The 13750-nt window shown below is 37.2% G+C and overlaps 1 protein-coding gene across 1 annotated transcript; it reads right to left on the bottom strand.

Annotated features, from left to right (window-relative positions):
* Positions 1-11863: 11863 nt before the first annotated feature.
* Positions 11864-12802, bottom strand: LOC132009837 (olfactory receptor 4P4-like). The gene has a single exon (XM_059387887.1). The coding sequence runs from the start codon at positions 12800-12802 to the stop codon at positions 11864-11866; it is 939 nt and encodes a 312-aa protein (XP_059243870.1).
* Positions 12803-13750: the final 948 nt, after the last annotated feature.

Below are 13750 nucleotides of genomic sequence, written 5' to 3'. Positions count from 1 at the left end.
ATACTTGAGTCTGCTGTACATTACACACAAATGAGTATGTATCTGAAGGAAATAAACAGAAATTTGGTGAAACCTTAATAGTATGAACACATAGATATAAAATTTACTGAGTGGATTGACATGAATATTATATTAACATTAATTATTCTTGTCTTCTTAAATTAACTTCTTTCTCTTGTTTTATTGTCTTTGATTCTGAAGAAGTATTGGGAAATAATTTTATAATTGGAATAATGGGAATGATTATGTATGTTACTCAGTTTTACTGGTAAAGATCTCTAAATATTTAAATGAAGTTTTTAAAATAAAAAACTATTCATTATTATCAGTTATATTATTTTGATAAGAACTAAATTTTTTTTTAAATTTTCCTGAGTCCAAAAATTATTTTCTGTATATCTCTTGAATGCGTGTGGCTAATACATGAGGACAAATTTCTTATTTTCAACATTTTCTGTTCAAATTCTGTGAATTATTTCCTCAGGAAATGCAAATGTACAGTCTGAACTGTTAAAGGTTAATTTGTACATAGTACCATAACCACCTCTTTTTTTGCTATGTGACCAAACGTTGTCAATGGGTCATGCATGCTAATCCAGTGGAATTGCTGTTCTTTAAAAAAGCAAGGAACGGTGAAAATGTATACAGAAAATAAAGAATATCAATTCATGACCAAAATGTGGAAATAAATTAGCACTTTCATTCATTTCTCCTATTTACATTTCATGTGTTAAAGAGAATTTTTTAAATGTAAATACTGTCATTGAAGATTGCGATGACCGTCCTTCAGAATAGATAAAATTATTAAATTGATCAAGTATGTTTGAATCATGCATATATCATTGTTCTTCCCCCAAATTTCATGAGTTTTATATACAATCTAAGGAACTAATGTCAAAAAAGGGGGTGTATGGAAGGTGGCATTAGTCAAACTTAGTGGTTAGGTTGCACTCAGCGATATTTATTGAAACAAAATAAATGCAACATTCATGTATTTGCATCTTTTGTACCTGATGTGTAACTTTAAGACATTATTTATTTGATAAAAAATAAGTTAAAAATAGAGAGAATGCATTTCATGGAGTTTTATTCCTCAATGATGAGGAATTATCTGTCCCCAGTGGGTTTGAACAGCTAGTGCACTTCCTACATTTCTCTGGACCTGCTGGGACAGTCATATCTAAGTTTCCAGATGTCTGTTTAAACACACACACACACACAAAATGCTGTAATACCAAGTTATATAGAAACCATCAGATCTACTGAAAATTAATATATATGTATTAAAGTCCCAGAGACTATTGTATGTAAATACATACAAGTATACACATACATGTAGGATATATCTCTCTCTATTTATGTATACACACACACACACACACACACACACACATGCACACTATCCATCTATATATATATATATAGAGAGAGAGAGAATTAAGAGAGAGACATTTAGAAAATGGTCCATACTGTAGGATAACAATTCTGCTTTAAATTTTATTCAAATTCTAACTTCACAAAGGAGTGATTTTTTAGTGTGTTCCTACTTTTTTTTTTTTTTTTTTTTGACAATGATGAGTTACAGAGTATTCAGAAGTTAACCTTACTTAAAGAGCACTAGAAAGTTTTAAGGAGGTAGAATTCATTGACCTGTTTTCTTTTTATTGCGAGTGATGCTGATTCTTGGTTAACAAGCTAGAAATAATGTTAGTTTTTCAAATACAATATTTTACCTGAAACAATTTGGTTTAAGAAGAATTACTATATAAGAAGTCGGCAAACAATTTAAAAGCAGAACTCACCTGACTAATCTAAATCTCTGATTTTAAAAAGAAGAAACTCAGATCAAGAGAATCTAATCTTTTCTCAGGTTGGGGAAGTAATACTCTGTGAATGTTGGGAGACAGAAATCCTCATTTCCCCTCAATTTGGGACTAATTTTATGGAGGAGAGCTGAGGGGTATGGTGATGGTTGTCAGGAGGAAGGCATGGAAAACCTATCCTGAATCCATAACTGAATAGAAAAGAAGATGCAAGATGATCGGTGACTAGACACCCAGTCTGTCTTCCTGAGTATTTATGGAAATAAAGTTATATGGACTATTGAACATTAATGTTGTCTGGACTTTTCTCATTCTAAAACACTTTAAATAATTTTCCTTCAGTTTTCCCAACATGTAAATTGTTTAAATCAGGATTCTTCCTTGTATCTAGACTATGATTGGGATTGAATCCACAATAGTGTTTCCCATTTATCTCACCCCTGTAACCTGAGGGTCATTACACATGATCGTTGCAGAGACCAGATGTAAAATGGAAAAGGGAGGAGAATTACTGTCAGAGAAATAAAACTTTGAAGGCAGAGATATTATGGACCTCTCTTAGGTAGAAACTGAAATCACAGTTGACACATAAAGAACATCAGGAAACCACTGAACCAGTGGTTAGAAGAGCACAACACAGGAAGAGGGAGAAACATTGAGGAGTTTTAAGGAAACCGACCAGTACAGTCCTTGAGTGAAATCCTTCATCTCTCTAAACTTCATTTTACTCCTTTTACAATGAAGAAATCATTATGAAATTCAGAATTTTAATGAGGAATACATGAGGTAATATGAAACATCCCATAAACAGGTGTGGTTCAAAGTGGATTAGTTTAGAACTATAGAAAGTGTCATGCACCCACACACAACCAAGGCCAGTGGCAATTAAAGAAAAAAAAAATTCATAGCATGCATTTCATAAGTGATCAGGTAAACTTCAGATTCAACAAATATTGAGGAAAACATTTAGGTGAGTTGCATGGCCGGTTGGTTCTCTTAGGGAATGCTTACCCCTAATCCTTAGAGTGATATATATATCTTATCACTATAAAAATATTCCCAAATGATTACTTCCTTGATAAAAATAAATAAAAAGTGTACTTTTGGTTGAACTACCAGTATAAGAATAGAGGATCTTATGTTTAAATCAAAGCTTCCTCTCTGCCTACTTGTGATCTATGTCCGTCAAAAAAATAAATAAAATCTTAAAAAAAAAAGGGAGGGGACACCTGGGTGGTGCAGTGGGTTGGGCCACTGCCTTCGGCTCAGGTCATGATCCCAGGGTCCTGGGATTGAGCCCCACATCAGGCTCTCTGCTCAGCAGGAAGCCTGCTTCCTCCCTTTCTCTCTGCCTGCTTCTCTGCCTACCCATGATCTCTGTAAAAAAAATAAATAAAATCTTAAAAAAAAAAATCAAAGCTTCCATCATGGGTGCCTGGGTGACTCAGTCAGTTAAGTGGCTGCCCTGTGCTCAGGTTAGGATCTCAGGGTGCTGGAATCAAGCCCTGCATCCTACTCTCTACGCAGCAGAGGTCTGCTTCGCCCTTTCCCTGTGCCTTTCCCCACACACTCTCTCTCTCTCAAATATATATATATATATATATATAAAATTTCCACCACACATTTCCAATATCTCTTAGTATAACAGAATGGCATGTTATAAACTTATCTTAGTTGACTCAGATGAAACTAATCTATTCTACAATGGCAACTACTCTGAAATACAGGAAATTATTCATATTTGTATATATTGAATAGCAGAAAAAGGGCTATTTTTTAACAGTAACATGGAGGTTTGTGCATAAGTACAGGAATGGGGCCCAATGAAATTCACTGCCAACTAGAAAATGCTTAAATTTTATTGCTATTAACTGGAAATTTGCTTACAAATAATGATTAAAACTAACACATGTAAAACATTTTTTTAAAGATTTTATTTATTTGACAGACAGAGATCTACAAGTAGGCAGAGAGGCAGGGAGAGAGAGAGGAGGAAGCAGGCTCCTCACTGAACAGAGAGCCTGATGCGGGGCTTGATCCCAATCATGACCCAAGCCAAAGGCAGAGGCTTTAACCCACTGAGCCACCCAGGTGCCCCTGTAAAACATTTTTATAGGAATGGAATTACCATATATTGCAAAAGAATTTATAGTATTTAGATTAAGTTATATAGAATAAGACCATATAATTAGTCAAGCTCATGCTTGGTGGGACCCTTCCCAAACTAAGGTGACAAGGATAATTCACTAAGCATAATATCTGAGTGTTTGTCAGGTTAGTTTTATGCTACATCAGGTAGAATTCCATCCCTCAGATACTCACTGTGCCAAATCATCCCCAGCATCAAAATCTGGAATAAAATGAAGAGAATTATAAGTCAGTAATTCACATGCTTCCATATTAATTCTTTATAAATGGTTTGGAAATCTCAGTGTGACTTACACCTTCTACAGGTCTACAAGGAAGTGGACTTCAAATATTTACTAAACCTACCAGAGATGAAGAAAGGCATTGTTATGCCTCAGGAAAGTAAGCTAGGAATTTCAAATGCTGACTTAAGGTCTGAATGCTAGCTCACTAAAAATAAAAATAAACAAAAGTATTTCTTAATTCCTGCAAAAGGTAACGAGAGTATTTAGGTTCTGGAAATTGCTGAGATTCTGCCTATTCCTGAAGAGAATTTGGTTGGGATCAACGGAATATAAACTTAGGTGACAACACAGAAATTAGTAATTCTTTGAAAGCTGTAGATAATTACATTCCCAAAGGCATTTCTAGAGAGATCCTGGCCAAATGTTGCTAAACCACTGTCCAGAGTGATGTCTCTGGTTGCCCAGGGTGTTGCTTTCTATCTTGGATTAGTTTGCCTCAGGAACTATTTATTTCTTTAGAGACCCAAAAAGGTCACGGTCAGAGTGGTTCAGGATATTTTGACTGTTCTGTAGATTCATCCAGCTTTCTGAAGAATGAGAGGAAAACCAGTGCAGTCTGTAATAGTGTTTGGTTAGCTATCAGGAAAATGTGAGGTGAGATAGAACCAAGAGAGCGACACACAAGCATTTATAATCCAAGTATGCCCCAGTACCAAGATGTGATGTGTGTAGAGTCAACAAATCAATACAACCAATGACGTGCAATATGAGAACCATTGCAAAACTATCCATAGTTTGGGACCAGCATTGTTGGGATGGATGTTTGGGGGATAGGGGAAAAAGAAAAGGAATGATGAAACAATAAACATTCTTTCTGTGTGAATTTGGGAGTTAAGAAAAGTAAAGCAGATGAAAAAAAATTCAGAGAAAAGTGGAAACGTGGGTGCCTCAATCAGTTAAACATCTCACTTTGGCTTGGGTCAGATCTCTGATCTCAGGGTCCTTGGATGATCTTGGGGTCCTAGGATCAAACTCCAAAACAGCAGTGAGGCTCCTTCTCCCTCTCCCTATGCCCTCTGCTCCACTCATTCTTTCCTTCTCTTAGATAAATACATAAAATCTTAATTAAATTCATTAAATTATTTAACAAGAATGCATATTTTGCTATAAGTATTATTTCCTCGATTGTGGACGTAAGAACACAGGAGTTTCCAGGAGTTAAATAACCAGCTCAAATAGGTGTTACTGAAGAGATGAGGATGGGGCATGAGGTAACTGGGTGATGGGTATTAAGGAGGTCAGCTGATGTGATGAGCACTGGGTGTTATAAGCAACTAATCACTCTTTGAAAACTACACCAAAAATAACGATTTAATATATGTTGGCTACTTGAACATATAAATAAGATAAATAAATAAAATTTAAATTTGACTCTATAAAAAGTAGCCATTAAGCAAGAAAATGTATATTTCTAAATTTAAAGCTTGATTCCAGGCTTTGAACATTTAGTATCCCTTGAGTAAATGAAGGATTCTAACCGATGGGGTTCAGGGCAGGCTGTCCCACGTGCGACTTTGACATGTGGATTGTTCTGAGCTGAAAACAATCAGACCAATGGATTCAAGAAGAGTTTTTATCTTTCCCACTAACTGCCTAAAAAATTGGGATTGAAGGCCTTGTTCAAGAAAGAGGTACCACCGGGACGCCTGGGTGGCTCAGTGGGTTAAGCAGCTGCCTTCGGCTCAGGTCATGATCCCAGCGTCCTGGGATCGAGTCCCACATCGGGCTCCTTGCTCGGCAGGGAGCCTGCTTCTCCCTCTGCCTCTGCCTGCCTCTCTGTCTGCCTGTACTCACTCTTTCTCTCTCCCTCTGTCTCTGACAAATAAATAAATAAAATCTTTAAAAAAAAAAAAAAAAAAAGAAAGAAAGAGGTACCACCAGAGAAAACTACAGAGTGTGGGGTGGGCATGGTCAACTGTGGGGGTCTCTGCAGGGCTTGCTTGTTCAAATTCCCTGTTGCACCCATAGAATCCCTAACCTCTTCTCTTTAGCTCAGGAGAGAATATACACTTCAGTTGCCTGATTATCAGGGAGTTTCATTTCTTTGGGGTTCCCATACATATGAAATTGAAGGTTTTTTGTTTGTTTGTTTGTTTGTTTTTCCTTCTGTTAACCTGTCTTATGTCAATTTGTTAGGTGAGCCAAAGAACAGAAAAAGGAAAAAGGGAAAAGCTTTCCTCCCCTACATAGCCCTTTGACACAGAGGATATCAAAGCTTGATGATTTTACAGTTTGTCCATTTCAATACCATACCCAATGTTGACCAAGCTTTACCCAATCTAGCCTGTATCAATCCACAGAGAAGAGAGCCAGTCATATCTTGTGTATCCTCCCCTGACAGACACTCTAGGACTCCCCTTAGAGACATATACAGGTGTCCCATCAACATCTTCAAATCTTGACTTTGCCCCTCTTCATAAACGTGTTCTGCTGAAAACGTTTTAATTTTAATGAAGTGCATTTTACCTTTACTTTTAATATGGGCCACACCATTGTTATTATGTTTAAAATTATTTTTCTAATCCAAGGTCACAAAGATACTGTCTTGTTTTATTCTAAATGGATTATGCATTTCCTTTTTTACATATTGGTCTATGTTCCATTTGGGATTGAATTTGTACAAGTTGTGATGAATGGGTTTTTGTGGTGTTGCTGTTGGTTCATACCAATGTGTAACCCTTCTACTGCCCTTTGTTGTGAAGACAATGTTTTCTTCACTAAATAGCCTACAGACCCCTGTTGAGAATTAGTTGACCAATGCACGCAGTCTGTTTCTGACTCTCTAGGCTGGCCCAGTGATCTGCTTGTCCAGCTGCATGAGAACAACACACTGTTTTGAATACAGCAGCTTTATAATAGACCTTGAAATGAGATAATGTAAATTCTTGTTCTTTTTAAAGTTGTGTGACCTAATGGAGTTTCTTTACATTGCTGTATACATTTTAGATCACTTTGGAAAATAATAAACTTGTCCCCATTCATATTTTTATGGGATTGCCTGAATCTAAAACATATTTGGGGACAATTCACATCCAAAGAGTATTGAGTTATCTGGCCCAGGAGCACAATATTTGTTTCTATTTACTAAGTTCTTCATATATTCTCAACAGAGTTTTTATAACATTTTCAGTGTATGCCTTGCCCCTATCTTGTCATATTTTTCCTTAACTATATTGTGTATTTGATGCTATTGGAAATGGAATTGTAAAATCCACTTTCTGTTTTGTAGTTTCCAGTACAAAGTATGCAACTGATATTATATATCATGCTAAACTCACATAAAAAAAGAAAGTCTCTCATATTGAATAAGAGTTTGGTAGAACCAGCAGTTTTCACCAAGGCACAATTGTCTGTAAAGAAAATTCTAGGGAATGTTAGAAAACCTAACATAATTTAAAAGTACCAAAATGGTTTCTTTGGTACTTTTTAGTACCAAAGTACTTTTTAGTACTTTATAGATGTGTTCACTTCTGTTTTATTTTTGTGAGCATTTGTGTAGAATAGAAAAAAATTTTCTCTGTTGTTGGGTAGAATTCACACCAAATCTAGCTGCACAAGGGATATGAGGACAAGGCAATAAATTAAATCACTTTAAGATGCCATAAATTGCCGTTGAGAATATGTATCTTAAAATTTCAGGAGCTTGGGTAATTTATATCATTTGAAGAATTTTTCATTCAGTCTAAAGTGTTGGATTTATTGGCCCTAATATGAACACTCTATCTTTTATTTTTATTTTAAAAATCTGTAGAATGTGTAGTGATATAACTTCTATTATTGAAAGCAGCTATGTGCAGTAATCAATGAGTTTTAAGCATATAAGGCATCAACATCCAGAAACTAAAACTAAATTAAAATAGAAACAAAATGAAACCAATCCTGTCCATGTTGATTCATTCTTTCTGACGGAGGCATAATACTCCATTGTATATACAGACCATATCTTCCTTATCCATTCATCCACTGGAGGGCATCTTAGTTCTTTCCACAGTTTGGCCATTGTGGTCATGCTGCTATGAACAGTGGGGTACAGATGACCCTTCTTTTCACTACATCCGTATCTTTGGGGTAAATACCCAGCAGTGCAATTGCAGGGTCATAGGGAAGCTCTATTTTTAATTTCTTAAGGAATCTCCACACTGGTCTCCAAAGAGGCTGCACAAACTTGCATTCCCACCAACAGTGTAGGAGGGTTCCCCTTTCTCCACATCCCCTCCAACACATGTTGTTTCCTGTCTTGTTAATTTTGGCCATTCTAACCGGTGTAAGGTGGTATCTCAAAAGTGATTTGAGAGAAATCAGAGTGGGGGGACAAACCATGAGAGACTGTGGACTCTGAGACACAAACTGAGGGTTTTGGAGGGGAGGAGGTGGTGGAGTTGGGGGAGTCAGGGCACAAAGATAACTGTTTCAATCACTTATAGGATATTTACCATACACCAAGAATTCAACTAGGAATGCATGTCAGCTATGCTCAAAATCACACAGCTAGCTGGTCCTAATCAAGACTTCCTGAGACCTTAAGTTCCTGACCACCATAATGCACCTGGCATACCATATCCCCTCAGAATTACCTGCATGTGAGAACTTACTCTAACCATGGAGTCTCCATTATATGAACTACACAGAAATGAGGAGGTCGAGTTGAAGACAGGCCTTCCATTCTGCTCTGACAGCCCATCCTGAGGGCTGATTTCATCTCTTCTGATTTTCTCATCATCACCAGAGACCCCCATGATTATGGTGTCACATAAAGTAGGTATTTCAAAGCAATCAATTCTAAATACTTCAGTCTTCACTCTGTACCTAAATTGTCAACTTCTTGAGAGCATTTTGATTTTACTAATATCTCTTGGAGGATGATTTAGGGTCCATATCTGAATCAGCCCTCACAATGGATGCCTGCAGACCAATATAGGGTTGAGCACAGTTGAAGGATTAGGAGAGGGGGCTGGGGCAGGGAGTCACTTAAAACTCTTACAGCCACATCTAGTTTGGGCCTCTGGTCTTCCCTTTAGGGCCCTGGCAAGATATCTAAGCTTCTTCCAGCCTAGTGTTTTCTGATAGCTCTGGGGCATAAAGAAAGAAAAGGTGTAACAGATTTCTTAGCAGATAAGAGGTATTCCTTTAATTAAAAATGAGATTTTAAATTAGCAATAAATTCCTAGATAGAGTGGGACACCTGGGGCTCCGCTTGTTAAGCATCTGCCTTCAGCTCAGGTCATGATCCCAGCGTCCTGAGGATTAGTCCTGCATCAGGCTTCTTGCTCAGCATGTAACCTGCTCCTGCCTGTTGGTCCCTCTGCTTGTGTTCTTCTCTCTAAAATAAATAAATAAATAAATAAAATCCTTAAAAAAATAAATTCCTATATAGATGGCCTGAATCTACCAACAAATTGATAAGTAATTTAGTTTGTTATATTTTATTTGTCAGCTTTTCATACAATGTCATCTAATTTTACCAATAAAATATTGTGATCCCTTGGAAAAAGAAAATATGAGAGTAAATGATTTTTATAAATTTCATTACAGGCCTTCTTTCCAATATGGTGGGACTTTTCCTGATTTTTCCTGAAAAACTCCAGGAGTCCCAAAAGTCCCCAAACAATACATGCTCAGACAACCCACTACATACAAAGACAAGGGTACATGGACTTTATATACTTAAAAAAAATATCCAGAACATTTTGGAAAGAGTCTCTATTAAGCCACCAAACAGAACTCTGAATAACTTGTCTAACTATGTCCTTTGTACAGTCAAAATGTTTTCCCATCACACTCTGGAAGCTTGCATGAATCTAGAGAAAACAGAAAATATTAGTTACATATATGAAAGTTTCTTTTTTTAAAAGATTTTATTTATTTATTCATGAGAGACAGAGAGAGGCAGAGGGAGAAGCAGGCTCCCCTTGAGCACAGAGACCGATATGGGACTTGATCCCAGGACCCCTAGGATCATGACCTGAGCTGAAGGCAGACACTCAACCATCTGAGACACACATGTGCCCCAATGTGAAAGATTCTAAGAGCTGAAACATTAAATGAGTGGTATCAGGCACTAGGCAACCACTACTACCTCCATGACATAGGCTCTGGGGATAGAAGTAACTGAATCAAGCCAAATTTGTGTGGAAGCAATGTAATCATTTTGCAGAGAAAAGACAAATTTCTAGGCAGAGACAAATGTGAAAATGAATATAAATGGAGCCCAGAGCTGAGATTGGGTATTGTGAATCCATGGACAAAGAGGTAACCAATGATTAAGTGAGTAGTGTCGCCTAAATGCAGAAAATAAAAATATATGTTTATAAAAAATAAAAAATTAATAATTCAAAATAAAATAAAATAAAATAAAACTATCCTAAGCATCTGGTGGTCTGCTAATTTTATTACATCCTTTATAGGAACATGGGATTATACATTAAATTCTTAGCCTTTTTGACATCACTTATCTTATGGTTAATGCATGATTGTTCATGACACAAGGACAAGTTCTAGATATGTAAGAACAATGCATATAGTCACATAAAAAAAGAAAGTATTATCATAGAATTTAATTCAGCTACTATTTGTTTACATCTTAATTTGGGCCAAGTTTATTTTTAGAAAAAAAGAAAGATAAGAAAAATAAAGCTATACCACATACTCCTCCTTCTCAGACAAACTAGTGAAAGCACAGTTCATAAGAAGAAGCACTTACATAGAACATAGGGTTATTTCAAGTGGAGGAAACATACTGCTGAATAGCAACAAAAGAACAGGGCAGGAATCAGAATGACTTCTAGTATGTTGGAGCCAAGTCTTCCTGAATAGGAAAACATGAGCAGTGTGAATTAGAGTTAAGACATGGGCCCTCAAGCATGGCGTGGGGAATCCTGAGCAGAGGAGATAGCTGAAACACAACCATAAAGCTGACAGTAGAGTGTGTTTGGAGAACGCATACTGACCCAGCGAAGCTGAGTGAAAGCATCCAGGAGAAGGGACACACAGGAGCTAAGACAGGGAAAGAGGGAATGACATAACTTGACTTTTCAATGTGCCTTATGCTGTGTTAAAACTTCACATGTGTTAGTCCTAGTGGTAGTATATCTTCATGAGGTATAATATTACCCCATTTCATAGACACATGCATAATTAAATCAAATTGCCAAAACCCAAAAATAAAAACTTATGTCAACCAGCTTTCCCTGACCCCAAAGCCGGTCATTATAACACCATACCTTCTTCCAGTGTGATGACCTCTGATAGTACCAGTTAGAGCTGAACCAATTTAGGGACGTTTATGATAAACAAATGAAAGTGTTGGATTTTGTTCCAAGAAAAACAGGGAACCATATAGAATTTTAGCGGGGAGATGAGTGATTTGATCAGAGATGAGCTGTGGAAGGTTATTTCTTGATTTCCTCAAATCCAAGTGCTCACACCTGGAAGTAAATGGACGCTTTAAAGTGCAGATTGCAATCTGAATTACAATGACTTGCTTCTTTGGCTCATACTAACTTCAGAGGTTCTTTAATCCAGCTCCCCAAAGAGAACTCAGATGCTTTTATAACATCACAAATGATCAACTGTCTGGGGACAACGGATTGAATGAAAGCACAATGAAAATCAACCTCTTGACTTGAATTCTGAATGTGCCATTTTAGACCACACCTTGCCCATGGCGATTTTCATCTCCATGTTTCTCAGGGTATAGATGAGAGGATTCAGCATGGGGGCAATCACAGTGTAAAACACAGAGACTTCCTTATCCTTGTTCTCACTCCCGGCAGGTAGAACATAAGTATAGATACAGGGCACAAAGAATAAAACCACCACCATTATGTGAGAGCTGCAGGTGGAGAGAGCCTTGCGTCTCCCTATGGAGGAGTATGTCCTAAGATTCCATAATATGAGAATGTAAGAAGCCACCAGGACAAGAAAAATGACAACCACCACCATTCCTGAATTTGCAATCACTAAGATACTAACAACATGAATGTCTTTGCACACCAGTTTCAAAAGAGGCTTCACATCACATATGTAGTGATCGATCTGATTAGGACCACAGAAAGGTAAGTCGAGTACCATGAGCAGTAGAGCCACAGAGTGCCAAAACCCCACACCCCAGGCCATGAAGACCAACGTGTTACACCTCCGCCGGTTCATGAGGACCATGTAGTGCAGGGGCTTGACAATGGCAACGTAGCGGTCTAAAGCCATGGACACCAAGATGAATATCTCCACACCTGCCAGCAAGTGGGCAGTGAAGAGCTGGGTCATACAGCTGTTATAAGAAATGTTTTTTCTTGCTGCACCTAAGTCCCTGATTAGCCTGGGGACCACAGTGGAGGTGTAGCAGAGATCCATGAGGGAAAGGTGACAGAGAAAATAGTACATTGGTTGTTCAATTAGATGGCTGCAAGTGATGGTGAGTAAGATGATGAAATTTCCCATTAAGACAGCCAGGTAGCACAGCAGGAACAAGAAAAAGAACAGTAACTCTAATTGCTTATTTTCCCATAGTCCCATGAAAACAAATTCTGTGACGTTATTCTGATTTTCCATGAGGCTGAGGTGAGTCCAGAGACACAACAGAAACTTACTTCACCTGAAATGATATGGAACATATGACATTTTTTTTGTAGCACTGTAAATATTTGGAGTATTTTTGTATGAAAAAATATGTAGATCACAGAGGAATTTTTGCACTTAATGTTTACAGTTTTTCTGGTGTAAGACATATCATTATTCAAATGATGTTTGTGAGAGCATACTAAATCCTGGGAATTTAATGAACATTTTGAATGCATTTAACTCATAATGACCCAGGAGTGACTCTGCTGATTTTTATACATGGGGGAACGCAACTGGATGTGTTCCAACAATAACACCAATTCATTCAGATAGTAAAAAGTAACATAAGGTATGGACCTGTATCAAATGCCAAATTCTGTGCTCTTGAGAGTTATGCTACATTATCCACTGACCAAAAGGACTTTGGTCTGGTTTCTACCTCCTGTCTCTGCCATTAACACTCAGATAAACCTATGCAATTCTCCTCCCTTCCATATGCTACTGACAATAACTTACAAAGCCCCAATCCAACACCATATTCTATACATTCAGGAGAAGTAAATATTTGTTCAAGATATAAAATCACAATCAAGATTCTTAATCATAGCAAATAAATAAACTGAATTAGTTGATCACAAATTCAGAGACTCGCCTTCTTGGTAGTTTTGTCGAGGTTCAGTTTTAACCAGATTTTGTCACGATTCAGGAGAGGCAGGAAATGGAAAAACAGAGGTACAATCTGAGCATCTGAATACAGGAACATGGTGCTGCTTTTATATAAAAGCCTTCCATTTTCCCAAATCATTCTGAAGACACATTTTAGAGGTTGCTGTTTAAAATGTTAGAACACTGCAGAGAGCCAATTGTTTTCTGTTGACATGTTGAAGAACCCTAGTGATGAAAGAACATCCTGCATGTTTAACCATGCAGTTAAGCAGC

This window comes from Mustela nigripes, chromosome 1, assembly GCF_022355385.1.
Source record: "Mustela nigripes isolate SB6536 chromosome 1, MUSNIG.SB6536, whole genome shotgun sequence".
In the NCBI taxonomy this organism is placed as follows: Eukaryota; Metazoa; Chordata; class Mammalia; order Carnivora; family Mustelidae; genus Mustela; species Mustela nigripes.
Note: the sequence above shows the minus strand (reverse complement) of the source record. Positions and strands in the feature narration are given on the sequence as shown.